At 52.4% G+C, this 27767-nt stretch overlaps 1 protein-coding gene across 1 annotated transcript in view; it reads right to left on the minus strand.

Moving 5' to 3' along the window:
• The window catches only part of PKD1 (polycystin 1, transient receptor potential channel interacting), a gene marked incomplete at its 5' end in the record, with an annotated part of 99532 nt that overhangs the window by 5377 nt on the left and 66388 nt on the right, over positions 1 to 27767 (minus strand). The window contains 29 exons of the mRNA XM_082314233.1: positions 58 to 372; positions 714 to 848; positions 1333 to 1620; positions 2274 to 2448; positions 2617 to 2742; positions 3471 to 3639; positions 4008 to 4135; positions 5237 to 5376; positions 6185 to 6379; positions 6728 to 6930; positions 8084 to 8202; positions 8897 to 9002; positions 9613 to 9815; positions 10002 to 10051; positions 10472 to 10588; positions 11424 to 11550; positions 11923 to 12133; positions 12479 to 12622; positions 13086 to 13256; positions 14356 to 14551; positions 15206 to 15458; positions 16860 to 17016; positions 17507 to 18109; positions 18974 to 19118; positions 21415 to 21567; positions 22548 to 22698; positions 23821 to 24037; positions 25581 to 25860; positions 27111 to 27254. Coding sequence (XP_082170359.1) covers positions 58 to 372; positions 714 to 848; positions 1333 to 1620; positions 2274 to 2448; positions 2617 to 2742; positions 3471 to 3639; positions 4008 to 4135; positions 5237 to 5376; positions 6185 to 6379; positions 6728 to 6930; positions 8084 to 8202; positions 8897 to 9002; positions 9613 to 9815; positions 10002 to 10051; positions 10472 to 10588; positions 11424 to 11550; positions 11923 to 12133; positions 12479 to 12622; positions 13086 to 13256; positions 14356 to 14551; positions 15206 to 15458; positions 16860 to 17016; positions 17507 to 18109; positions 18974 to 19118; positions 21415 to 21567; positions 22548 to 22698; positions 23821 to 24037; positions 25581 to 25860; positions 27111 to 27254 — 5421 coding nt within the window. The remainder of the gene's footprint in view (positions 1 to 57; positions 373 to 713; positions 849 to 1332; positions 1621 to 2273; positions 2449 to 2616; positions 2743 to 3470; positions 3640 to 4007; positions 4136 to 5236; positions 5377 to 6184; positions 6380 to 6727; positions 6931 to 8083; positions 8203 to 8896; positions 9003 to 9612; positions 9816 to 10001; positions 10052 to 10471; positions 10589 to 11423; positions 11551 to 11922; positions 12134 to 12478; positions 12623 to 13085; positions 13257 to 14355; positions 14552 to 15205; positions 15459 to 16859; positions 17017 to 17506; positions 18110 to 18973; positions 19119 to 21414; positions 21568 to 22547; positions 22699 to 23820; positions 24038 to 25580; positions 25861 to 27110; positions 27255 to 27767) is intronic.

A 27767-nucleotide genomic window follows, 5' to 3' on the forward strand; every position in this document is an offset into this window, starting at 1 on the left:
CAGCCTACTGCCTGCTACTGGGCTCCTTCTCCACAGAGTCTCCCAGGCTGCACTCACCTCCTTGGCTTTGCTGAAGCCCATCCACATTTTCAGCCTGCGCACAAAGAGCTCTACCATCTCGTAGTCCTGGGGCTCAAAGGCCGGGCGGTACAGCTCAAAGTGCATTTCCCGGTAGCTGTAGATAAGCACCACGGTGAACAGTCTCAGCACGATCCACACCTCCAGGATGATGTAGCTGGTGCAGAACAGGTAGTAGAGGCCCGAGGACTCGGGCAGGCAGGGGCGGAGGTTCACGCTGCCCCGCAGCATGGCAAAGAGCAGTAGGAGGCTGCTGCCAACACTGCGGAAGGACTCCGAGGAGGAGGAGAAGAGCTGCAAAGGGGACATTGCAGGTGTAAGGAGAAAGGATCAGTGGCAAAACATCCCCTTGACCCCCGATACTCACTACCCCATCTTAGAAAGCATAAGCCCTGAGGAGTGGCCCACAAATCCGCTGTGACAAGGACAGGCCACAGACACAGCCCCAGGTCAAAGCCACCCGACCTGTGTCAAACGAGCACCCGGTGAAGGCTGGGCACTGGAGCACCCAGAGGGCCCGTTGGGCTTTGCTCACAGTCATGGCGTGGGGAGGGATGAGGGACAACACGACCCTGTCCAGCCCTTGCTGACAACCAGCCACTCTGCAAGGCGAGGCGGGGACAGCAGGTAGTTACCAGGAAGCCGAGCTGAGCATAGGCCAGGATGAGGACGGTGAACGCGAGCCCTGCAGCGGTCAGCTCCTTCGCGGACTTCTGAAAGGTTTTCCCAAACACAGACCACTGCCTGACAAAACGCAGCTGCTGGGCAGCCTAGGACCAAGAGAGAGAATGGTGTTACATTGGCCCATTGCAGAGGCCACAGCGAGATCCCTCCAGCCCAGGGCAGGGTCTTTCAAACATCTCTACAAGTCTGAGAAGTGCAAACTCTGGCAGAGCAGAGGACATGCTAGTCAACAGGCTCCTTGCAGACAAAATCATCCCATCAGCCACACTAGGCTGAATTCCCCAAGGGAACTGAGGGCCCAGAGGCTTTAGAGACCCAAAGTACTGCAGCAGAGATGCACGTGGCATCACTGCCCACCACCTCTGTCCTGCAGTAGAGTCTGGATGTGGCAGCAGCCCCATTGCATTCGATCAGTGCCTGGCACAGCAGGACCACAGTCTTGCATTTGTTTTTACTTCAGGGCCCTTTGCTACTCCTGCTGTGGGACTGTGCACGGACAACAAGCTGGCACAGAGGGATCAAAGCACACATCCCTGCCCACGTGCTGCTCCCACCCAACCCTCTCCATACCTGCACAGTCAGGAGGAAGAGGAGGGAAGCAGCCAAGGTGCTGAAAACAGTGTTGAGGAAGGCCACCTGGTAGAAGTTGGTGAAACCCTTGCGGTTGTTGAGGTACTTGAGCCACTGCTGGTCAGCAAGGGTGGCTTGGCTGAGATGCACCACCACGGTGCAAGTGGTGAGAAGGATGAAGACCCACTGGCCGTAGTTGCCCCACAGGGTAAAGTACGCTCTGCCTTCCTTCTTGATGGACAGCGACTCAGACACCACAAAGTAGACCACAAACATCATGAGGAAGACCTGGGGGAGGAATGGAGAGGTTACCTGGGAATTAGAGGGCAACACTTGACTGCTGTGCTGCACTGGGGGACCCTGCAGCACCCCAGGACAGCAAAAGCCCCACGTACTAGGCTGAGTTCTGCCAGCCTACAGCTGGAGCACACCCCCGAGTCCTTCCATGCCTTCCTGGCTCACTCAGTGCCCCACTCCCTCCTTCCTGAGCAGTGAAGCTCCCCAAACCACATCCAATGCACTTGTGGCAGGGTGGCAGTGCCCAGGGGAAGAGGGCTCCGCTTACACTGAACCCTGGCCCAGGCAGGGTCTCTGGGGACACGGCTCAGCTGGCTCATGTCCCCACTGAGGACAAAATAACAAAAGCCTCAGGTTTCCACAGCGACAGGCATGAGTTCAAGGAAGCAAAAAGGCTGAGACATGACCAACAAATGCTGTCAGACAGGAGGAATCTCCTTCCCCTCAGTGGTGCCAGGGATGGTTTCTGTGTGCTATCCAGGCCTTGGATAGCAACAGGCATGGGAACAGGTGGCCTCAGGCAGGGGAGCTTTAGTCCACAGTGACCAACACTGCCCTTCTGGGAGCCCAGGCAATGGGTCCCCAGAGCTCTCTGTGCAGTGTCGCGAGGGAAGAGGAGTGTGGAGGGGAAGTAACACACTGACCATCATGAGAAGCTGCAGCGTGACACCCCCACTGAGCCGCAGCAGCGGGAAGGGGCTGATGGTGACAGCAGCGATGGCCTGACCGGCCCCCAGGAACTCCAGCTGGAGGGTGATGGCAGCATGCAGGTCCACGCTGGGGTTATACTGCATCAGCTCCACAAAGACTGCCCGGCTCCTGTGGAAGGGAGAAGAGCGGCTCAGGGCTCTGGGTCAACACTGATCCTGGGCTTTGGTGCCACTGCTTTGTAGGATCATAGACCCTCTCCCCACCGTGACAGCCCAGCAGCACCCCTTAAAAACCTGGGTGACAGCAGAACATTTGCTCCACCCCTGCCACACTTACATGTTGTCAATCCAAGCGTGCTGCTGAAGGAAATTCAGCTGAGCCCTGCTTTCCTCTAGTGAAGCTCCCAGCTCCTGGATGTAACCGCTGCTATCGTATAAAGAGATGTAACCCCAATACCAGACCCTGCAGAGGAAGAGGAGCCACAGGGTGAGAGCTGAAGGACAGAGCAGCCACAGGTATGCTCTCCTACACGGCAGGCCAGGAGCAAGCGTGCAGATGCAGACCCTGGCCCCTATGCTGCACATCCAAGGGCGACAGCTGCCTCATTATTTATTTCACAAGACAAATTACAGAAGTGCATCGATCTATCTCAGTCTTCCCAACCTCAGAACAGCCCCAAGCCCTGTGTGCCCCAGACTTCAATGAAGATGCATCCAGGAACAAACCAGAGCAGAAACCAACAGTGATTTAATGTCCAGTATGCTGGTAAAGGCCAATCTCCCATAACCCCCTTTAACAGAAAGCTAGTGCTGCTCTGTGGGTGGCTGGGTTACTTTGTTCTGCAGCTCATCTCTGCCCTTGAAGCTGGAGAATCGAACCCTCTGCTCCTGGGCCCCTGAGAACAGCACTACGCTGCCATTCAGACAGCTTGAGGTGACATGCAAATCTCCAGGGAAGTTGGGTGAGCGGCAGCTATGTGCCTCCCGCCATTTACACTGCCAGTGTGGACATGTTCAGGGAAGGCCTTCAGCATTTCTATGTTTATCTGCACTTTGCCAGGCTCAGGGGCTGCAGCTGGTGTCACTGAGGCGAGGGCTGGGAACCACCCTGGGCACAAAATCAACTGTAAAGATGCAAAGTCTTTGGCAGATGGAGCAGGGGGCATAGGTTCAGGCTGGGCAGCTCCTTACCCCATCAGGTCAGGCGGTGAGTAGGACCACGCAGCCGTCACGTTCACAGCTGCCCTTTCCCAGCCAGCTGCGTAGTCAGCAGTAGAAAAGCTGTGAGAGTCGGTGCAGTTCCTCCTGGCAGCCATGCCCATGCTGTGGAGGACGTCCTGGGCACTGCGCTGGCACTCAGCTGGAATGAAACCAACACTGTCATCCCGTGGGGAGCCCAAACGCAGCCAAACAGTGCTGGGGCACACACCTGAGCCTTCACACTTAGCATCTCCCTTCTTAAGCCCTCTCCACCTCCACGTCCTCAGTCACACCTCCAGAAATCAAGTCAACCTCTCTCTTTAGCGTAAATCCCCATGATCGATTGCCCCAGTTCATCTCTGCAGGAGAAGAACCAGATATGTTCCAGAACTAATATACATGCTGCAAAGAAAAAACTCTGCCTTGCTTCATTCAGCCCCAGCTGCACTCAGACCTGGCCATTTCATCCCTCCAGGAATGTCACCACCCATCCCGTGACAGCAGAGCCACGGACCCTTGCCCACCTACCTTCCTGCAGCCTGAGCTGGCGCAGCCGGGCTGTCCCCAGCGTGGTGCTGTAGCTCTCCTGACCCGACCGGTTGTTGTAGAGGTAAGGGAGGAAGACCTGCGACATCCAGACCCAGAACTGATCTGATCTGCAACGGAGAAAAGGTGTGAGAGGCAGAACTCCTGGGGCAGCTCTGCTAGGACAGTCTCTGCATGTCTCACCCATGACCATCTCTGTTTCACATGGAACAGGGGACTGAGTTTTGGAGAGCCAGTCTGGGTTGCTCTCCTCCCAGGTGCCTGGCTAGCAGGCAGAGGCAGCATTTCCATCCATTCCAAGAGCTGGGCTGGGGCCAGGAAAATGTTTATTTGACATGTAAGACCAAAAGGTGATTGAATCCACTTGGCACCTGGATGAGGATCAGACCAGTGGGTCTGTGGCAGCGCAGTGGAAAAGAGATGATATTTAGGACCAGATTCTGCTCTGCTCTCCCCCTTTACACCACTTTCACCCCAGAAACTCCACCGAGTTCATTGGAATCATTCCTGATTCATATTGTGGTGAATCAAAGTTTCTGTGACTTTGCATGGCACAGACAAGCCACGTCTATTTGCACAGAAGAATCAAGGGGTCTGTAGTGAGATGGGTGCAAAGATGCCGTTAATCCCAGGCAGCTGTTCTGATGTCAGTCTGGGCTGCTGGAGTTTGCAGCAGTGTGGAAACTCAGCTGGGAAAATTTAATCTAGGTTAAACCACACATGCAGAGCAAGGAAGGGAAAGACTCTGTATTTATAAGAGATGTTATTTTTGGTTCTCATGACCCTGTTTATGGCTAAACCTTACAGTTGTAAATTTTGGAGACAGAGAAAACTTGTGTCCTTTTGACCAGATACAGAAAGATAAACATCTGTAATTCACATGGTCCCTTCCCACTAAGGAAATAATTAAAATTCAAAGAAATTAAAGCTCTCACCCCCCACAGGTCCCTCTGTTCTCCAGGGGAGAAGCAGAACCACAGGGACAAAAAAGGACCTGCTCACTGCCATGCTGTGCTTGTGTGCGAGTGCCCAGCTCCACAGAGGCACCAGTGCTCCCCATAGAGTTGAGAACCTCTTATGGGAGCAACTGTGGAGCACGAGCCCAACAGCCAGCCCCAGCCTCTCCCCAAATCCTTGCTGCAGCCCTGCACAGCTTCTCTGATATAAAGCAACATCTCGTTCCTCCCCATCCCCAGGGACTTCATCGTTACCTCTTGATGCGGAGGAATTCATTGCTGCCCAACTGCTGCTTGATGGAGCTCTGCAAAAGGAAGGCCCTGCTGTTGCGGGAGGCATCTCCGTAGTTGGTGAGCAGGATCACCAGCAAGAACATCATGTAGATGAGGAAATTCTGGCAAGCAGAGAGTAGAAAGGCATTGCACCCAAACACGAGAGGGGGCTGGTTCCCAATCCTGCAGCAAATCAGTGCTTTCCACTGATTGCTGACTACCATGCAGCAGGATCAGGACCCAGAGCATGCTGTTCTTTCTTTTTCCATATGGGAAGCAGCTTAAAATGAAACCCAGACCACAGGCTCATAACAATATTCTTTGTTTGCAGTGGCCAGCTTGGCACCAGATGTTTCAGTTGATATGCATTGCACAACCTCCCTGTACGAGCTCCTATATGCTGCCAGCTCGGCTTATACGATAGTTATGGGGGTTTCCATCCTTTAAAAGGAAATCACTCAGTTAAAAATAACTTGACTCCATTAAAGCAGCTGTGTGTTCCCAGCACAAGTGTGGAAGTACTGAATGAGCTACAGAGAGATCGAAACTCCTGCTCCTAAATGGGAAGTTGTGTGTTTCACAAGACTCAACTAATGGATTTTCTTGTGCAAGCTGGTGTCTGCTCCACACTGCAAACCTTGCTCTAACCTCAAACACCTGAGTTACAGTCAAACACATCAGACACTCCAAATCAACCCCCTTAGAGTTCTGCTTTCCAGCCACCTCAGATGTCAGAGCTTCACAGGGAAGATGAATGTCACTGCCGCTCTTTTACAGATGGGGAAACTGAGGCAGAAACTGGAGACATGCACCTACTCTCTCAGGAGATCACAGCTGGATTGGGAAGACCCACACAAGGCTGCATCTCAGCTCCCGGAGCCAGCACTCTGCCTCGGCCCTAGGCACCGCAGGCATCAGGAGATGTCTTACCTTCAGCATCCTGTGTAGCAGTTTGACCTTCCTGGCCTCTTCCTTGGCCTGGAAAAGGGCAAACCCCTGTGGGGGTCGGACTTTGCTGATCTTCTCAGAAACATGCTCAACGAACGGATGTTCCACCAAGGTATCGTCTTCCTCTGGGTGCAAGCGCTTGGCAACCAGTGAGAAATAGAGGGCTTCCAGCAGAACCTGGGGAGACAAGCAGTGTCATGAGCCTGCAGAGAGAGCCGTGCCACCAAAACCACCATGGGCAGCAGCTCCTGTGGTCCTTACAGCACAGACAGCGAGCATGGCACAGATGCTGAGCACTCTCTTGGAGCAGCTAGACGACCTCTAAAACAACTTGCCACCAGCCCTGCCTCTCCTACTGCTGCTGGTGTGCACATCCTTTCCCTCCTGCAGGGATACGAAGATGGGAGAGAGTATTCAATCCACACAGTGTCCAGTATGACTTGATTAGTACCTGGACAAGATGTTAATTACAGCTAATACATACACACATACAGATAAGTGCTTGGGTACTCATGTTATCCTTACCTTCAGGGGCTCCCAGACCAAGAAGGATGCCAGAAAGCTGAATATCCCTGAGATGAGCCACATGAGGGCAACACTGGAGGAGAAGCCCACCCCAATCCACACGGAGACCCCCGTGGAGGTGGCAAAGAGGAGGAGACTGATACCATGAGCCAGATAGGAGCACCAGGGTGGCAGCAAGCGCTTCCTGAACGTTTGGTCTGCAACTGGAAGGAGGAAAGAAAATAGAAGCGTAAAGATTACTGCAAAAGGGTCCCAATGGGCACAGGAAGGGCTGAGCACACCACTCATCCCAGCAGAGAGCTCCCCACCCCTCCCGGGTAAGTCCGGAGGAATTATCCCAGACATCTCCCACTAAGCAGCAACACGGACAGCACATTGAAACACAGCCAACCTCAGAAGAGCAGCCTCCCATCTGCAGACAACAGGGTGGGCAGGAGCAGGAGATGGGATCCTGAACTGAGTAGTGTGATGGGTTCCCTACTTTTTCGCAGAGCCCCAGCACATTTGGCATGCCCGGGCTGGCTGGAGCTGCTGCTGTCAAACCCATGAAAAGCCACACAGATTTGTTGCTCTGGCTGCCTTCAGACTGCCAAGCCACCCTGCCCCAGGGCTCGCTCAGCACAGCTTCTTTCACCCAACCATGCAAATCAATGCCTGCATAAAGATACTACAACCATTCATCAACTAAGACAAAATGATTGATTTTAACAGACCCAAGAGGATTGCTGCTGTGTCCAATTTTCCATGCTGCAGCCCGCCCCAGGGAGGCTGTGCCTCAGGAAGCCAAGAGCTCATGCTAAGAGAACTGATGCTGAGCTTCTCCACAGGGCACCCGGGCACTTATCACCCCCCCAGACCTTGTGGGGCCTGACAGCTTGCTCCCTGCCTTGTGCAAGCCCAGCTGGCTGGCTGTCGTGTTGTCATGACTCAGGAGGAAGTGTCTCTTTGCTTTGCTTTGTTTGCTGATTTGAACTTTCCTTGGCATTTGACTCCCTTTCCCCTCTGGTTATGTACAGAGACTCTCACTCTCTCATGCCAGATGGATGAAGGGACTGATGGCTGCAGAGGGGTGCAGAGAGCAGAGTAAGTGGGGAAGCAGTGAGAAGAGCTTCCCTAGGGTGCACAGCAGGGACTGTCACAGTACAAGCAGTGGCCCAGGGCTTACTGAGATTCAGGCTCCAAGAGAAGCTGGCAGGAAATAGCAAATATACCCCAAGCAGGGGAGCAGCCTTTCCTAAGACTCCTTTTCTATTTACCTGCCTGTGCCTCCCAAGTGCTGCTGTGTGCGACGCCCCTCTTCCTGCACATCCCCACCCTCCCTGCCCTGAGGCTGGCACAGCCCTGCAGCCCTGGTACCTGTCCATGTCGACTTGGCTGATCTGCTCACTTCCCTGGGAGGAGCTGCCATGCTCTGGCCTTTGTCATTCAGCTTCTGCATCATGACAGTCTCCACCTTCTCCCCAAACACGCTGGACCTGCCAAGGCAAAGGGGTGATATTGGTGAGCGATGCCATTGCTGGCTCTGCAGTAAGCAGGCTGACACTGAGGAGGACTGAACTCCAGTGTTAACACCAGTGTAGCAGCCCCAGACCAGTTAGAAGCACTTCCCTCTAAAGCAGCAGGCCCAGGCTGCCGAGGCACGCAGACACTCTGCTCTGTGTCTTGTGGAGGAGGGCTGAAAGCCCTTCCCCTCCCTTGATCAGCCGCTTTGCACTGGCTACCCAGCGGTGAGCGGCCAGCCCGGCTGGGTGGTGGTCAGGGTCCCAAAGCAGGGTGCTCCGGGCACGATAACACAACAGAGGTTCAATCCCCTTTCTCCCTCCTGTCTGTGCCATGAAGTGAACCCGCGTCCCAGCACTTTGTCAGCAGTCCAGAAAGCTCTGGAGACACATCTTCAGCTGGGGCTTTAAGGGAATATTCCAGGTGGCTCCTGGAAGGGCAGCAGTGCCTTCCTGGAGCTCTGGCTGTGGGGGCTGCAGGAATCATGTCCAGCAAGAACATAGTGACTTGTAACAAGGCTGACCCAGGCATTTGCAATGTCACAAAGCCCAGCTCAGCTCACTGTGGCTTGGGTGCCACCAGCCGCTGCAGAGCTGGGTGGGAGGGCAAGGGACAGGAGGCACTGGCTCAGCTGCTTTGTCTGGGGGACTCTGCTCCCTGAATACTTACAGGCCTGAGATCAGATCTGTTTCAGCCCTCATGTATGGCCCTAGGTCCTGGGAGTGGGAGATGCCGCTAGCTCCATCTGCCAGGATCTGCCGGATCAGATCCTCATCTGGGGAAAGAGAGAGTGCAAACAGCATTGGCAGGAGCATGGTACACAGTGCCGCACTGGTGTGGTTCTGCACTGCTCCGGCTCAGCCACATTTGTGGAGCTGGGGAAGAGGAGGGCTAGGGTGAGGTCCTCCTCCATGGTACAGCCCTCCCCTCCTCCCTGTCTTCTAGCTCCTGTCTATACCCAGCTTGGCTATGGAGCCTAGCATGAAACTGCTGGTATAGGAGGCCAAGTTCTTGTTCTCCTGCCATTTACAGAGTTCAGAGACACACCGTGGCCTTGCAACCAGTGAAGAAGTGCTGGTGGCTTGCAACATTCAGATCCCATGGGAACACATCTCTCCTTGCTCCCAGTCTGCTGGCAGTACGGTGACCGCTCACTTCAGACCGATCCACATCAGGATTTCTGCTTTCCCAGACTGAAATCCCCATTAAGAAAATATGACCCTCCTCCTCTGCCCTTCAAATTGAAGCCAGTGGTGATGGCGGCAGGCTCTGCTATTCTGCCTTCTCCAGAGCTGTGCCAGGACTCCTAGGGACTGGATTGCTCCTGCTGCACTTCCCTGGGGCAGTCAAACCCTGGCACAGAGCAATGCTACTCACAGACCCACCTGAGGCAGAGAAATATCGAGGCTGTCCCTGGTGAACGCCAAGCGACAAGCTGTCCTCCTCAGTTGCCAATGGGGCCTCGAGTCCAAGGTGGCGGCTGGCCCGGCCTCTCTTCAGCTTCTGGATGGTGTTGCCCATGATGGAGGGGTCGCTGAGGAGGTCTGGCCAGCTGAGCAGGGCCTCGCTGGAGGGCCACCGCATGAGGCTGCAGGAAAACAGAGGAATGGGTGCAACCAGGTATGTGTGGGGAATAGGAAGCATGAGAAAAGCAACTGTGCTAGTGCGTAGAACTGTCCAGAAGGGGAACAGCTGTGGGAGCACAAACCGCAGTCTACCAAAGCAGAAAACTACACTAGTCTCCTTCTTGCTCCGTTCCCAGTAAACTACTTACCTTTTGGAGTCCTCCAAGAACAGATCTGTTTTGGTTTGCTCAGAGAAGGCCTGTGGAGGAAGTGGAGACATTTCAGGCACATGACACCGGTTTGTGCCTTGTTAAAACAGCAGGTTGTTAACATCAGAGGTCACTGGAAACCTGGAGCCTGAGCTGCTATTAGCCTTGGGTCCACACCTCCAGGAGCCTGCTCTCCTCTAGGAGATAACACCCAGGCACACTGGGAAGATCCATGCTCACAGACATAGAGCAGTAGCTGGAAACAGCTTGTACTCGGTACCTGGGACTGGCCTCGGCAGAGATGCAGGTGAGAGATGAAGGGCTGTGGCTCTCCCCCATCACCAGCACTTGGCAGAGGCACTTGAGTGCATAAGTTCTTGCACAGACAGCTGTGGATGGACACTATGTCCGTGCAGGGGAGCACACAGACCCATGCAGCCTGTCCAGCTTTCGGGCGTGAAGCAGCTTACCTCTGCCCGGAGCCCAGGGAAGGCAGGGAAGGAGCTGTCGAGGATTGAGGAGTCCAGGTAGTTGTCGATCTCCAAGGACTGCTGGTCTGAGTGAGTCAGGGTGTGGTTGATGGAGACCTGCAGGAGACAGGAAGGCTTGAGCAGAAAAAGGAGGGATGGAGGCGACAATGTCACGGTGGTTCAGAGCTCTGCTGCTCAGTGGCTCCCGTCAGCTCATTACTCTGCTGGGGAGCTCCATGCTTTTGCAGGCAGGGCTGGGGGATCCCAGGCCTACCCAGCAGGGCCAAGAACAGGCACATCTACATCCCTCACTGCCTCCCAGGCACCTTGGGCACTTGTACTCACATGTACCACAGCCCAGTGCCATCTAGGCTGTCCCAGGTACAAATGCCCAGGAAGCCACATAAGTTTGCAGCCTTCTGCAAAGCAGTGAGTGCTTACAGGAACAAGAAATATCAGACACATTTGCTGCTCATCAGTCACTGAGCAGCTGGCTGCAGTACTTAATGGGGCTGCTAATTGTGTCTAACTAGTCATTAAATCCCCAGCTAATCCTTTCACAGCTGCCTAACCACAGCTCTGCTCAGACAGCTGAATTTGTACCCAGGGTAGGCATTTCATTAGCAATGCTCCACTGAGCATCTCTCAACTCCTGCCAGTGCAGCAAAGGGTCATACCTTCAAATGGCATTTGGATACCTATCACATACTGAAATCAAGAGGGAGTAAGTGCCTCAACAGCTTTTAAAATCTGCCCTCTTGGTCTCTGTCTGGGCATTGTCAGAATCCAGGCAATGATCTGTCCCTCTGAGGTCAGGGGCTGCTCTCAGCTCAGGAGGGAGGCAGAGACCAGCTGGAGAAGTGATGTACCTCAAAGGGCAGAATCTAGCCTTAGATGAGCAAACCTGGTGGCATTGTACCCATCTGGGCAGCCTGCAACTACTTCTCATTACCTTGCCACGAGCCATCCGGAAGAGAAATAAAATGACCAGGTAGAGAGGGTAGACCACCACGCTGGACACCAAACCAACAGCTACTGTGTCCACATTAACAGGGATCAGGTTGGAAACAGCACCATTGCTGGAGAGAATCAAGAGAGATCAGACCGGTGTTAGCAGGAGCACTCAGGGTTGCCAGCTAAGCAAGGAGTGAGATGATAAAATTGCACAACTTGGCATTTCAGATGTGCAGAGAAAGAAATGAGGATGGGCTGTGCTAACAGATGACACAGCAAAACCAGGTAAGGGGGAAAGGTGATCAGGTTGTCCTTGGTCATCCATCCTCCATGTACTGGTCCCAAATTCTTTGGAATGGGAAGGGCAGACTCAAGGCCACAAGCAAGCCACCTATTCCCAGCAGACGTAAGGTCTGTCCTGCCCTATATAATGGGAAGCACAGGAGGGGCCCTGAGGAGGTAAGAGACTGGTCAAAGCACCAAGGGACACAGCGCACCTGAGGTGTACGTTCCCCACCACACCGTACCACACAGCATTGGCACAGAGGAAGAGGAAGATGAGGAGGGAGCAGCAGGTGGCTCTCTGGACACGGGTGAAGCGGCTGCGAGGTGGGCGGTCCCACATGGACAACCAGACGTGCTTCTCAAAGAAACCTCTCTGTAACTCTGCTATGAAGATCCGGGAGAAGCTCCTCAGCTCTGTCTCACCTGAGCACAAAAAGAGAGAGAGACTCTTAGGGCCAACTGCACCGCAGAGGGGAGCCAGCTGGGCCTGCCACGGTCCCTCCTTGCAGACTGATACTGAAGGAAGTATCCACACTGCATCTATATGGTCCCTCCTGCACAGCTGGGTCCTTGCCACGCCTTGTCCTCCAGCACAAAGGACCCAGCAGAGCACCTGGCTGCACAAGGCATCAGTGCAGTGAGGAAGAGCCAGCGGGCAGGCTCTACGGTCTCTCTGCAGTCTCCTGTTGTGGGCCCTTCCTCAATGCAATGAGAACTGCCATGCTGCTCAGCCATCCCAGCCCCACGCCCCAGGGGCTGAGCACTCACTAGCAGCATAAACCTCCTTCTCCACCATGCCATCGTTCTCTTCACTCTCCACCGAAAGCCAGTCATTCACCAGGAAGAAGTAGCTCTTGCTGCTCTGCAGGTCCCGGACTATGACGTGCTGCAGGTACCAAGAGGGGCTGAGCCCTAAAAGAGATGAAGAAATGTGTTTCATGGCAGACATTCCCTGTGTGGACCTGCAAAGCCAAGAAGGCAACACAAGAGCCCCTCAGGGGGACAGCAGCAGTTACCCTGTGACACTGTCTTCATCGGTGGGAATTGCACAGTCCCCAAGAGAAAGGCCTGGCATAGCCAGGTCACCTCCTAGGCTGTACGGACATTTCCAGACACTGTCACAGCACACTGCATCATATGTGTACGGGATTACAGCTGACCAGTTTGCAGACTTCTGTGTGATGGAGACTCCACATCCCCCCACCCAGCAATCCTCCCCCAAGCCAGTGGGTCGCCATGGTCTCCCATCAGGGTTAGTCCGAACTGTAGGCCCAGGTACCTCTCTCCTGGCCCAGGCACCAGGCGGAGCAGAGCCTGGTTCTGACCTGGGATGTGTGATGGCTGCCTCAGGCCTGCACACCCGCTCACGTCTCACCTTTATTGTCATGCCAAATGCGGATGCGCCAAATGCTCCCCAGACTGCGCTCCGTTGCGATCTGAAACACGTCAAGGCTGTTGCGGTGGAAGGCGTTTTCTCCATCCAGATGTCTGTGACCACTTTTATTGTCTACACCATACAGGGCGATCCCCACATGGGCCGTGGTACCTGGCAAAGTTAATGGGGCTCAGTTAGGGAAGTCCACCCAAGGTGGAGCTGTTCCCCAGCCCTGCCTTCCTGCCAGTGACCTGATACCAGATGCAATGGCCCTTCAGAGAGGCCACCTGAAGACTCGGGAGGAAGGAATGTGCTCAACAGCCACCCCACACCCAGGGATAGTGTTACACACAGCCTGGAGGGCAGCTGCTCAGATTGGCCTGGTGCATGGACCTTGGCATGCTCATGGTTTTGCTCTTTGGAGGGGATTGAATCTGACATTCCGTGCCTTGCTAACACCCTAATGGGAGGAGATGTTTATTCTGGATGTTTTTTGCACCAAGTAGTTGAAAGACTTGTTTTCTTTGACTTCTCTCCGGTACCAGTTGCCAGATGCTCCTTGGTCCACCTGCCCAACCTGGATGGTCCTTGGGGTGGCTTCAGGAGAAAGCTGCTGCCAGTGAAACCAGTTACACTAAGACCAATGGGAGCATGTTTCTGGCAGTGACATGGTGGCACTCCAGCTCCATCCTTGCTTAGAGCTTCCACGTCACAGCTGTCTGGCTTTCCAAGTCCAGGATGATGTTTCTGGCCGCTCTAGCTACAAACCCAGCCCCGGATCAGAAAGCCAGCTTTCTGCCTTGACGCCGCTGGGAAAGATTCAGATGGCAGAACAAAGTGATGGATGCTGAAGGACAGCAAAATGGTCCACCTAAAGGGCCCACAAGGCCTGGATCCTTTTGCAGGAGTGGGTCAGAAGTGAGGAAAAATTGCTGCCTCTTGGCTGTTCCTGCAACCACAGCCCAGTCAGGGAAAGCAGGGTGGGTGTATTTCTATACTGGGTGGTTCCTTTCAGCAACAGTTGCTTGTTCCACCGCAACAGCAAGCAGTAGGGCAGCATGATCTTCTCCACAGCTCTTGACCTGCCCCATCATCACACAATAAAAACTGTGAATGCTGTGGGAAGCCCTGAACTGACTGTCTGCTCAGTGCTGCTCCAAACACCAGCTCAGCTCTGGGCCCTGGTGCATGACGTGCTGAGGTGAGATCTCAGGGGAACTACACAGATGTCACTCTAGGAATCAAGCACAGGAGTAGAATACAGGCTAACCTGATCCTCTGCCCCAGCCAGTTTTCACCAGGATCTCGTATTTGTACAGCCCATTCTTCCCGCAGAAGGGAATCACCCCCACTCGGTTAATGTCAATCATGTCCAGCTTGTGCACGATCAGTGCAGCTACTGAGTAGGTCACAAAGCAGACGGCACATGTCAGCAGAACGATGTAGTTGAGACCTGGGCCTGGAGCCTAAAAGAAAAGAAGTATGTTGCAAGGTACTCTCCTTCCCCAGGAGGACCCCCCTGTTCCCCGGGAGTCATGCTGCCTCCTTCCTGGCTGAATCATCATTCACACACATGATACCACATGCAAATAGAGAGAGACCTGTCCTTGCACAGACTGTGTGCTCACAGCCCTGCAGAGCGACTGCAGCAACCGGCTGAAGCTGCTGTAGCAGCTGCCGAGAGCTCTCTGCTCCCACTTACGTCACACCGACAGCTAGAAAAAGCCTGAACGCCCCTGGGAGGCAGGGATCAGCCGGCAGGTGCAAGCTCACTGGGATAAAACAGTGCTGGGTGACAGCTGGGAGGAGCATTTGGCATCTCACTAAGAGGTGAACACACTGAGAGGTGTCCAGAATAGATAACAAAGCCATCTGCAAAGGTCTGTTTTTAGCAGTAGCAGCCAGGATTCATGATCAGAGGGCACAGCCCCTCTGTGAGCTGTGCCCATCTGCAGCTCCCAAAAGCTCTCAGGTACTTGTGCTGGTCTGCCAGCTGGGCACAGGTCAGCCATGACCCAGCTTGAATGTGAAGCCGACGGGAGCCCAAGGCTTTCCTCCAGGCGACAACAATCTGCTCAGTGTGTGGCAGTGTTGCACAGCCTCTGCTGTGTTTTACTCACAGGAAAGATGAACTGGACAGAGTTTGGGGGGACAAACAGACTGGCCCCAAAGGCGGTGAGATGCTGGGTTAAGCACACAGCCTGGTCTGGCCTGGTCTCTTCCAGCGGGATGATGCCTTCTGTCTTCCACCGTTTCTCCTGCTCGCTGAAGTACTGGCAGAGGGAGGTGTACAGCCCCAGAGTCACCTCCACTGGGGACCAGCTGAAATGGTTTGTGATGTTGAAGTAGTATTTCTGGATGGTGTCATCCGTTCTGGAGAAAGGAAAGACAGCAAGGAGACATTATTAACCCGTCTGCTGAAGGGACGTAAACCCCGTTCTGATGGATGTGTGCCCACAGAAAGCACCCTGCTGCAGGAACAGGTAAACACACAATGAGGAGGAAAAGCCCAGTGAACGTGGTGTAATTTACACCACCTTTTGGCTGTGCAGAAACTCTGGGTTTCTACAGACCACTTGAGTTCTTCTTTATCTTTGTATTATTTCAGCACCTGGAGCACTATGTTGCACACCCTCTTCTCTGTGCTGGCAGCCTTGCACAGCCCTTCCCTGTGTCCTGCTGACCCACACGACACTTCCATAGCAACTCTCTGATTCTTGGCTGGGAGCAGATTTGCTCATTATGACAATTAATCCCTCTTTGAGCATCCTGTTACCAAAAGCCATAGAAGCTGTCTCAACTTACACAACAGTGGCTCCACTCTTGCCTCACCTACTCCCAAGCTGCCTATCTTTTCTTCTTAGATAACGCCTAGGAATGGCTCATAAATAACACGAGGCATGAACACACACGCTCCCAGGCAAGACAGCAAGTCAGCAATTGACGTTACAAAAACGACTGCTCTGATAAAAAGAAGAGAGCTTTGCTGCAAAACCCAACAGCACTACAGCAGTGCTTAATGAGCCCCAGCACACTCCAAGCAGCAGGCAAGCAGGGTAGATGGTAGCCCACAAGGGAACCTACATTCTCCTCCAGTCACATGTTGGGAAGATGAGCTCTGAGGATAGAGGTGCTTTTGTGAAGGTTGCGCTGCAGTTCAGGAACTAGGCTAACGTGTGGTGTGGGAAATGGTTTCATGAGCTGCATGGAGCAAGCCCTGAATCTGCAAAGGTCAGTGTGAGTCGCTTGGGGAAAGTCCTGGTAAAGATGGGCAGCTCTGGGATTGGAAGTGCACAGAGCATGAAAGTCTGGACAAGGAACAGACAAACAGTCTACAGCAGCTGTTAGATGAGTGAGCAGAGAAAAGAGCAGTGGAGGGGAGACTCATCACCGGGAGAGGCCCTGGACAAGGGTCATGATACTCACAGGGAACATGACTTACAGCTCTAAAAAGGGGAACCCTCCCTCATCTGGACCAGAAAGGCAAATCACAGAGCACTGAGCTGCTCTTGCACCAGCAGCAGAAGATGTCTGGGAAGGAGGCCGTGCCAGGGTAGAAGAGGTGCCAATGCTGGGGCGTAGGAACAGCAGATTGCAGCTGCCTGCCCAGGAGAGCTGTCTCCTCCAAGGATAGAGGAGCACTGTGGATAGCTACAACAGCACCAGCCCTGCGAAGCAGCCTGGCATAAGCCATTGCAAGGCCCTGAGCATCCCTCACGTGCATCCATGGGACAGCCTGGGGGTGACAAGGATTACAAGGGAGGCTTCTCTTACCTGGGTGAGGTGAAGAAGGTGTAGAGCTTGTGGTCATTTCCAGCCAGGGCATCCAGGCCAATTTTCTTAGAGGCACTGCAGTTGTGCTCATTGGGCTCTGGTTTGTGATGGAGATAAGCCATGATGAATGGCTCAGGCTCGCTTGCAATGTAGTGATCTGTGTGGGGAGGGGGAGAAAAAACAGAAAAGTACTTTATAAACACCTGGGAGAGCTCAACCACAAGCCTGCTGCCAGCAGTGCACGTTCAGGGAGGAGTATCAGGAATGCAGAAAGTCAGGAGAGATGCACTCTCTCAGTCAGCAGTTCAGAGGATCCCTGAGCAAGAGACTCTGGATGCCATTGTACGTGACCAAGAGAGGGACTGGATGAACTCCCTCCCGTGCCACTGTGGCTCAACAGAAGGGCTAGGAAAACCAAAAGGCTTCTCAGTGCCAGAATCCATAGGCAAGGATTACACTGGGGACTGGATAATGCCCGTGACAGCCGGAACCTCAACCATGCAGTGTGGAACTTGCTGGCTACACCTGACATCCCCTCCCACACCAGTTAACTCTTGACACAGCTTTCCTTTGCTGCAACACCCAGCCTTCCTTTCCCATGGGAAGAAATAGCAAAGAGCATAAAGAGTTGGATCTGTCTGCACTACCATTCAGGACTCTGTAAGTGAGCTGGAAGTGCAGTCCTGCTTCTCTGTTGTTGCTCTCCATAGTCACAATTAGGTTCACAGATGTTCTTGCCTCGATGACTTCAGTGCCAGCAGAGAGATTGTCAGCATCTGTGTTGTTTGACACCATTACGGTGATGGCTTTCTCTGAGTCCAGGCTCCCAATGGGTATCTGCACCCCGTTGTGTGTCTGAAACTCCATGGAGGCAACCTTTGTGGACACAGTGTAGTTGCTGATGTATCCAAAAGGGAAAGGATTGGAGTCCACTTGGAACATGACTTGAATGACATCCGTCAGGTTGGAAAGGGTGGTGTTGAATGCCTGGGGGATGGAGAACTGGCAGTTTGGTGTGTTTTCGTAGCAAAGCAAATTAAAGGGATCAGACCGTTTGCCTGTGGCCTTAATTTCTCCTCCCACCAGCTCAAGGGGCTCTTCATTCAGCACTCGAGACTTCATGAGGATGCGCATCAGGCTGGAAGACAGGTTGTAGGCTTTGGGAGCTAGCAGCAAATTGTGGGAATCAGAAAGCAGTTCCTGGGGCTTGGATTCTTGTGAAACCGTATTGACAAGGTGAATTAGGTCACCTGCCAGGAGAGAAATAAAGGTGCAAACAGAGGAAGTGGTAAATAGCCTAGATAACTGTTACAGTCTAGATAACATCTGACACCTTTACAAAACAATCAGACAAGTCTTTCTGTACTGTCTTCTCACTGTAACTCTACACTGTGCACATGACCTTCCGCAATGGAAGCGTTCAGTAGCCCATAGCTAAAAATAGAGCTGTCAGCAATTCCTGTAGGCTCTCTTGGCTAATCTACAAAGTTTGGTGGTGAATACTTAATCACAACAGGCTTTATTTTCCTCCTGTGAAGTGACTAGAATGGCAGGTTGGGAAACAGGGAAAGAATGGATAAAGCAAACATATGTTACTAAGTTTTTGCACTATAAAGTGCAGAACACTCAGAAATACGTAACAAGGAGTGCAAAGAAGGTGCCTCTGCTTCCTCCCATGGTAACCAGGTGGGAATTTCTGCACAGTGTTCATGGGTGCCCCCGTGAAGTTTGGCATCCTCCTCAGATCACAACCAGGAAGGCAAGCATCTGGAAGCCATAGCTGTTGCTCATTGTTTACTAAAAAGACAATTCCCTGAAGTATTAGTGAGTTTCTTAACAACTGTCACATTTAAATGTCCGCAGAGACAGCTGCCAAAGCCAGGACAACCCTGGGAAAAGTGCAGGGAGAAGAAAGTACTGGCGTGCCATGCTCCAAATGTTAGACACAATCTCCCTAACAGCTTGAAAAGGCATAAGCCAAACCCCTAATGGTACAGGAGAAAGCCTGCAAAGCCTCTCTCAGTCTACTTCTGCCCAGCACCCTGTGCAGGGAGACCTGTGCCTTCAGCAGTGCCCAGTCAAATGTCACCCGTTCCTGCAGGAACAGAACTGACCTGTGATGTTGAGGATGTTGTCAGCAATACCAGTCGGTGTCATGGTGCCCTGGGTTGTTTCCCCTTGCAGAATGGTCATCATGGTCTCCAGCTTGTTCAAGGTCCTTGTCAGGCATGACTTGCAAACCAGCTCCTTGCTCACCACCTGCAAAGGGAAACACAGTTTGATTCAGTAGGAACACCCCCACGGAAAGATGAAGGCAGCTGTAGACAAGTTCAGCTGACTCAGTCCTACAAAGACCTGAGGCACATTTGTTCAAACACCGTTTGCACTCTGAAAGTCCCCCCTGCTCTTTCCAGCCCCAGGGAGGTGACTGCAAAGACCACGGCTGCTCTGCTCACACTGAGAGATGCCAAGAAGTTGTTGGTGTCTCCAAGACTCTTCCATCCACCTCCCCTCATGTTACAATCTGCTAGTGTACAGGTAGGCATGCCAGGAGTCTGATGAAGGATGCATTAGGGTTGGAAAGAGCAATAAAGGGCAGCATATTCATGTTTCCTGGAGTTCACTTGTAAGGACCAAGCACGTCTCCTGCTGTTGCATCTCATGAGCACCCCTTCAGGGCTACACATTATTCCTACAGAAATCAACCAGAAGGAGCTGGATAGGATTCCTCCATCCACACCACTGTCTTCAATGGAAGCAAGGTTTAGCCCTAACTGAATCCATTTCAGTGTCCAAATACTCCTGAAAGCTGTGGGAGGGATCCTGCCACTCAGGCATGATGGATGTCCCTCCCTCTGCTCCCAGAGGTGTCCAAGAAACAGAATGTTCTAGCCACAGCCTGGAGCTCCCCGCACTCTTGAGGGCTGGATGGGAGCGATTGAGGCAACACATGGAAGCTGTTACCACAACCCTGTTCCTAGCTCTTATTCATCTTTTTTCTTTTAATCATCATAGGATTTAGACGTGATTCACCATATGTTTTGGTGAAGAATCAAAATGACATCTGCGTGTCTAGAATTCCCCCTTTTCTGCTTTTATTTGTAAGCTACGAGAAGCAAGGACATACTGTGTAAATTGGAGTCCACAAGGCACAGTCAGGTATCAATGAGGCAGGGAATAAAAAGGGTTATGGGGAGGAACCACCCAAGGAGCTACTGCTCAGGAAGGAGAATCTACTAAGACGACTGAGAATCTTTTTTTCCCCTCCAGGAGAAATTAATTCTGACTTTTTCCTCTCCCCTGTAGGTAAAATCAAAAAAGTATCAGCACTGATTGACACTTCTACAGGAAAGGAAATGTGTGAACTCCGTGCTAGTCTCAACCACTTGGGAAATTCTAGATTACTGTTTTTCTACGGTTTTCCTTCCAATCCAGAGCATAAACTAATCCTGGAACATCAGCTTTTCCCATGGAACAAAAATTCTATTTCTAGACTTAAGCTTCCACAGCGAGATCAAGTCGCAAGGCAAGAGCACATGGGAGAGACACAAACAAACCAACACAGCATCAGAATGGGATGTGCCGAACCCCAAATCCCTGAACAAAGATGAACAGAAACATGTGATTTTTAAGGTTTACAGACTTTGAAGCAGAAAAAGGAGCAGCAGAATAGGGACTCTGTGGGTGGGACGCAGTAGTCTGTCCATCATTTCAATGACACTCTCTTCCTACAGAGTGAGGCTGCTGACCTGGCTGGGGAGGCGATGCGCAGCCAAGGCCAGGGTACCTGACTCCAGTCCTGAAGGCAAAGATTTGGGAGGGTGGGGAGGAAGAGCATGCCAGAGCCGACTGGCTGACCACCAAACCCCAAGCACGTTATATAACTGGGCTCTCTTCCCTTTGCCCATCTGACAAAACACATAAAGCCACTCCTAAATCCACCAGGCAGCAGCCCCAGCACCAGGGAGCTCAAACTGCAAGCTGGCTGGGCAACACAGCGCTTCCAGTCAGCAGCAGAGCAGAGCAGAGCAGAGCAGTGTTTCTAATCTCCTATAGCAGAAATAGGGCTGGAAGGAACGTCAGTCCTTGGCGCTGTCCCCTGGCCCAAGGCAGGTCTGGCTCTACTTGTATTACTCCTGATGGGAGCCCAGCCTGTCCTCGGAGATTCTGCAGCTCCCCCACCAACTTATTCCAGTGCTTCTCCAGTCTGCCAAGGCCTCTTCTACAGTCTCCATCTGCAAGTGAAGGAACCTACTTGCTAGCAAGCTGCCACACCAGGGCTGGTACCAGAGAAGCAGAAAGTTCTTAGGTGCTGTCTTCCAGCTGATGAATACATCATCTTATCCACACCTGCTAGATCAGTGGCATGACAAGGGACAGAGCTGACAACACTTAGGACATCACCACAGAAACCCTAATGATGTCAACAAGTGATACCTGTCCTCCCTGTCTGGTATGTATGTGGGAGAGAGACAGGGAAGCAGAACAAGAATTGAAGAGCATCTAAGCTGCACCTGGAAGAGCAGGAGGCTGGAGGTGGTGATGGGGAACATACCGTGCACTGTGCCAAGGCAGCTGAGATCTGCTGGATATCATCAACTGTGTTCACGTTCAGCGAGTTCAGCGTTTCTGTGATATTGTTGCGAGTCCAGGTCCGGAGTTCAAATTCATTCCCAGTCTCAGGTTCCAGAAGCATGGACCGCTCGTACTGGGGGGGGGGGAGAAAAGTAGGCAGAGTGAGGAACTGTATCAGGTTGTTTCAGAGGATGATGAGCTGTGCTGAAGTCACCTTTTCCCCACACTCTGTATCTCCCTGCCTGTGCTCCTCCCCAGAGGGTGATCTAATGAGCTGCTTTTTCAGAACTTCCTCAATTTCACTTGTGCTCTCCAAGCAATTATCTTAACAGCCTTGCACTTGACAGCTAAGTAGTACACCAGTGTGCAGTCCTTATCCAGCTAAGCACAGTGCCTGTGCTCAGGGGGATTGCCCCTGCCTGGCTTCCAGGCATGCAGCAGGCTCTTATTGGGCAGGAAAGCACGAGTAGAGATCAAAATTCCTGCCCTGCCTATAGAGATGCACATGGAGGGACTGGGCCCTACTTTAGGTAGGCGTGAAAGTGAATGCTGCCAGGAGGATGATGCTCCTGCACTGTGGATTAAGAGCCTTGTATGTGGCCAGAAGATCTTTCTAGCTGCACTAGCTCAGCAGTCAGAACAAGGAGGTCTCCTCAGCACCCAGAGCAGCACCTGAGCAGCCACAGGAAGTTTCCTGAGTTGGAGTGGGGTGGCTGGCTCAGGGGAAGCATGAAGGAGGTGGGGGAATTTGGACTAAGATTTATGCTTCTAAATTTGGTATTTAGACTTCGTGTTGGCAGTAAAGAGGAAAAACTATCTGAATACGAGGGCGAAAAAGCAGGCTGCATGGGAGACACCCAGGCCACTACCTTCTCTAGGACCTCTGTTTTACTTTGCAGCCCCTCTACTTTCCCTGGTGACTGTGTGTCTGGAGCTTGTTACTTTTTTTGATGCATGAAAATAGCTCCACTCCAGCTCCCAGCATGCACATATGCTGATTTACATGAAAAACTGTAGCATTAGTCATTTCCCTACATTGCTGTACAAAACCTGGCCAAAAAAACATTGTAAGGCCTTCTGGAGGTCCCTCTTGGGTAGTGAGTGCTGCTTTACCTCATTTAAGATGGTGATGAGGGCCAGAGAGTACTCAATGACCTGTTGAGGGTCCCCTTGTTTCACTAAGCCCTGGAGCACGGTGTCAGTTTGATTGTAGAGCCAGTGGGAGAGGCTGGGGAATCCCTCTGGTAAACTGATTTCCATGGAGCTGCCAAGGGAAAGAGGCATTTGGGTTAAGTGCAGACTATCAAATGGGACTGAGGGAAGGGGGCAGAATCTGCCCTTTAGATGGGAAGGAAGATGAGGGGGGAAGCAGGTGGTTAAACAACAAGGACAGCATTGCTGATGCTTGCCCTGGTGCCCAGTTTGCACCAGCTGTATGTAGGAACATTGTGGACCTGAAACCTGGTTCCTCACTGGTCCAGCTCTGTGAAGCTGCAAGTGGAGGATGCATTGAACCCAGAGGAGAAAATCCAGGTTTAGTCTGATGGAGCATAAAGAGCACTTAAAAATAGCGTCGGTGTGCTGGGAAGAGCTGCGCTGCTTCTGGCATCGTTCCCTGGGGTCTGAGGAACAGCTGGAACACAGATCCTCCTCCGCAGGCACTGCAGGACCGTGCACCCTAGCCTGGGAGGCTGGGACCACATCTACAGTGCAGGGAGTTGCAAACCAGCCTCAAGAAGGAGCAGCCATACAGCTCAGTCAGGCAGCAGAGACCAGCTCAGGATGCTGCCCAAAGACATGTGGGCACTTGTGGCCTGCATGGAGCACACTGGAAACCAAGGGGAGTTTGCAGAAGGGATAACAGGGCTTTCACAGTGCTGGCCCTGCTGAGACTCGAGCTGCAGTCCCTTCTACCCTATTCAAATGCACGTGCCCTCCACCTTGGCTACATGAGACCTCCCTGGCTCTCAGCGGTGGGACATCAGGGGACCTGCAGCACCAGAGCTTGCTGCTGCCAACTCTCCTTTGAGGACTCCTGATGCAGAGAAGGTGGCAGAGCACAGAGCATAGAGATCCTCTGAGAAAGTGACATTGTGCTTTCAAAGCAAAGTGTCACCACAGAATTAAGGAGGTGGTCAAGAAAGCAGTAACTTATGGGAAAGTCTCCCCCTTGAGCGATGATCCACAAAGACTGCAATTCTCTGTACTGCACTTCTGCTGAGCCTTCCTGCCAACAGCCTCTTCCAGGAGGCAAACGTTTCACCCAGGATCTGCTGAGCCCTTCAGGACAGGGACCCAGTGGTCAAGCCGTAAGACTGTGATTCGGGAGCCTAGGGTGGACACTTGCGCTGCTGTGTAAGCCTAGCCTGCGAGCGGTGGGTCTTACCGGTTAATGGCCACCACGGTTGCTCCCAGCTGGTCTTGAACAAGGACTGACACAGACACCATGAAGCCGCTCTCGTGAAAGCCCGGGGGCAGGAAGGCGCTGTGCTCGGCACGGCTGCCCTTGTACACGCAGAACTCGTGGTAGTGCCCGGCTCTGTGGCGGGATGCCAGGAGGATGTACACCAGCGGGCCCTCTGCGTCCTCCGTGTCTCGCCAGCCTGCAAAACAAACCCCAACAGGGGCTCTGATGAGGACAAGGGCATGGCGGGGCTGCAGCCACCATCCTGAAGCCCAGCCCATCCATCAGAGCTGGCACTACCTGGCAGTGCCCATTCCCTCCCCTGGTGTGTCCCACCCCACTCAGCCCTTCAGCATGGCATCTCCCCTTACTGCTGTCCCCAGCAAGGGGTTACCCTGCTCTGGCAGAGGGACAGGTTGTCCCCACCATTAGGGGATGGCTTAAGGACTCCGTCAGGCTGGACAGATGTCTCCAGGACGTGCAATGTAAAGCTCTGACCTTCTTTGAATTTTTCTGATGTTTAGGGGTTTCTGCCTAGGTGTTTGGGTCCTGTAACATTTAAAGGGATTTGAGAAGAGTTCATGAGCAAAATAAAAATGGGAATGACTCTGCTGGGGCTGGGAACAACACTGACCCAAGGCCACAGCTTCTGTACAAGCACTGCAAATCCTGACGTTAGACAGAGGGTCAGCACAGCCCTCAGGCAGTTCAACATCTCAGGAATGACTGAGTCTAGGATAAAACCTGCACAAAGGTTTCCTTGGAGCTCCCAGAAATTATGGGGAGTCCTGTGGGAGCTGGGCAGTTACAAAATTCGCTGCGCATTTGCCAGTGAGCACCAGCGAAGGTGCTGGCTCTGCCAGGGCTCGCTGCACTAGACATCCACCAGTGGGTCTGCATCCTGTGTGTTTCACTTCAGCCTGGAAACAATCACTAAGAGCTAGAATTCCCACCACTCCAAAGAGGTATTGGTTTCATAATTATTCCGGGTAGCTCAAAACTTCCCAAAGTTACAACCATATCATGCCAAACACACTTCTGCTTCTCTCCCAGCTTAAGCTGGGCTTTGGTGACCAGCCCCCCCAGAACCAGCAGAATTCATCACCTCCTCTGCAGCGCGGCTTCCCAGCATTTGTGCACAGACAGCATTAATCTCTAACACTAATCATTGGGGAAATATGGCTTTCAGAGGCGCTTATTCCTTGGCCCAAGGCTACAGGATGTCAGCCAGGCCACTTTTCCAAAGCTAGACTCATTGCTGTCTCTGCAGCTGGTTGAGAAGGTAATTGCCAATGGGAACATCCAGCCCACGTGGCAGAGAAGGCCCCAGCGCTTTGTCTTTTGACTCTTCCCACATATATGTGACTCAGTTTTGGGCACCTACCTTCTTTTTCCTGCACTGAAATACCAGCCTCTTCCGCAAGGACTGTCCTGGCCTGGATATCACCATTCAACTACATGAATTAGGATTAAAAAAAGTGTCTGCCTGCTACCATGAGTTTTAGAGCTCCATAATTTGGGCACACAAAGCTGCTCATGGTCCAAGCTTTGGGGATCAGAAATGGAAAGATTCACTTCTGAATTCAGCCCTGGCCAACAGTGCCCTGGGGTAGGAGCTCGGGGTAAAGAAAACATCTGTGGGAAGAAGGGCAGCTGGTACCACACTGGTCATGAGAAACCTTTGCCCATGGCCCGCAGAGCGGGCTGGCAGGTGCCCAGCACCACTGCCCGTATACTCTCACCTGCACACTCGAAGTGCACCTTTGCCATCAGTGCCCTGAGGGGTCCTTTGGGAGACAGCCGGCAGGATCCTCCAACAGGCGGCTGGTTTGGGAGCAGATCGATGGAGGCAAATCCTTCCTCCCCCGTTGTGAGGTCTGTGATGTGAAGGGTAAAAGTATATCCCTCCCCATCCTTCAGTGCCCCTTGCCTCAAGACCAGGTTCATTCCCGTGTCGCCAGTGGAGGTAGTTTTTTTGTCCAGGATGAGAGACTTGTTTTTAAAGCTGTGTGCTGCCCATCTCTATAGAGGGGAAAGACAGGAGAGGTTTTGTTTAAATCTGAAGTTATGTCCTTAAAATGTTTTCAGATTGAGTCTCTTATAAAAAGTAACAGATTTCTAGTGGGAGCGTCTGCCAAATTTGCAGTTGATAATTCAGCTTTAGTCTTGTGTGCTACAGCAACAAGAACTGGAACCTTTCCAAAATGTCTGGTGGGAATATTTCCACTGTGAGATCTACTTTAGTCTCTGGGATTACATCACCCTCCGACAGAATATTTCATAATACAGAATACAAAACACAGGAAATAAATTAAGTACTGATGGAGCCTCCATGGGATACCATGTTTTATATGCTTCAAGCTGAACGTGTCCTGGATGGTTACTGTTAATAGCACAAATGTACAATTGCGATAACAAGAGGAACAGTGAGATAGCCAGCCAGAAAATGCCATGCCAGTACATGCTGGGCTTGCTGGGAGTAATACAGACTAGCTCTCGCAACAGGACTTTCACTTCTGAGACCTGCTTCATTCAACAGGTTGCAGAGATGCTGCGTAGAGGAATCTCTCATTAGAGGAGGGCATGAAGGACTTGGGGGATCAGAAGAGACTGAACAACCTCTGCTTGAGCCACCAGAATCATGGGCAAAATGTCAATCAGAAGGGAGAAGAAAACACTTTACAGACCTCTTATAGGAAAAAAATGGCTACTGTGTGAAAAGAGCTGGTCACTCATGGGCTTGGCTTGAAAATGACCCAGCAAGGACTTGCCCTTGGGTGGGTTGAGATACTGATGGAGGATTGACAGGCTGTGTGTCCAGCAGCCTGGAGGCACAACCCGGGGCAAAGAAAAGTTCTGGACATCTCACAGGGGGTCCAGTGGTTACAGGACATGGGGAACCTGCTTCACAGGCTCTCCTAGCCTCCTCCATGCTGCTGAGACGTGGCACGGTACGTGGGAGCCCCGTGTCACACAAGGCAAGCTCCGTGCAGGGCCTGCTTTAAACTTCTGACTCTGCAAGCCAGTCCTGCAGGCACTTCCAGGGGTTGTGATGAAGAGACCAGTATCAGTCAGCCGCCTTCATCCCCTCAGCCAGACCCAGCCTGTCACTGCATTTATGGTCAGAGATTGTTTCCCCTCCTTGTCTCTATGGCAGTTTAGGTCCAGGATTTTATTTCTCACACAGCTCTTTCCAGCCTGTCCTCTCTGACTCTCCCCTTCTTGAAGTCCACCAAAGGTGAAGCAAAGACCAGTGTTGCTAATGACTTTACCCCAAGCTTGGAGTCGTTGTGACAGTTCTGGCAGGTCCCCTCCAGGTAGACGTAGGAGCTCTTGCTAACTTCATAGACAGACTGAGCCTTGCAGGAAACGCACTCCAGGGACACGATAGGGACTCCCCCCTTCTTGATGAATACCTGGGAAAGCAAGAGGCTCCATCAGAAGGTCTGAGACAAAAATACAGACATCGAACAGGGAAGTAGACATCCCAGCACCTGGTTCTGCAAGGAGGAACCGCTCTGCACCAGCCCAGTCTGTGCTAAGAAAACAGCAGAAAGGGATTTCCAAAGGATTTCAGGTCAGACTTAAGCTACATCACTTTTCTTACACTGGCCAGGGCAAGTTCTTCTGTCACTGATTTTCAAGAGCCACCCAATGCCAAGCTGGGCCAATCTAGATAATTCTGCATTTACTTTATTTACACTTTTTAACAACATAAATCACTTTCAAAATGTCCCTCTGGTACCCTGTGCTGAATTCCCAGCAAGTCTTGCTTGTGCTGTCAGGTGGGGATGATGCTAACTGAAGCACTTTGCTGTACTGACCATCTCAGGACAGCTATTAACCCTACAAAAATGGGATCTGTGTTAGAGTTTGGAAAAGAGAAGCAGTCTAACTGGGAGGAGGAAAGCCTCTATTACAGCACAGAC

This window comes from Platalea leucorodia (assembly GCF_965183815.1).
Source record: "Platalea leucorodia genome assembly, chromosome: 5".
Lineage (NCBI taxonomy): Eukaryota > Metazoa > Chordata > Aves > Pelecaniformes > Threskiornithidae > Platalea > Platalea leucorodia.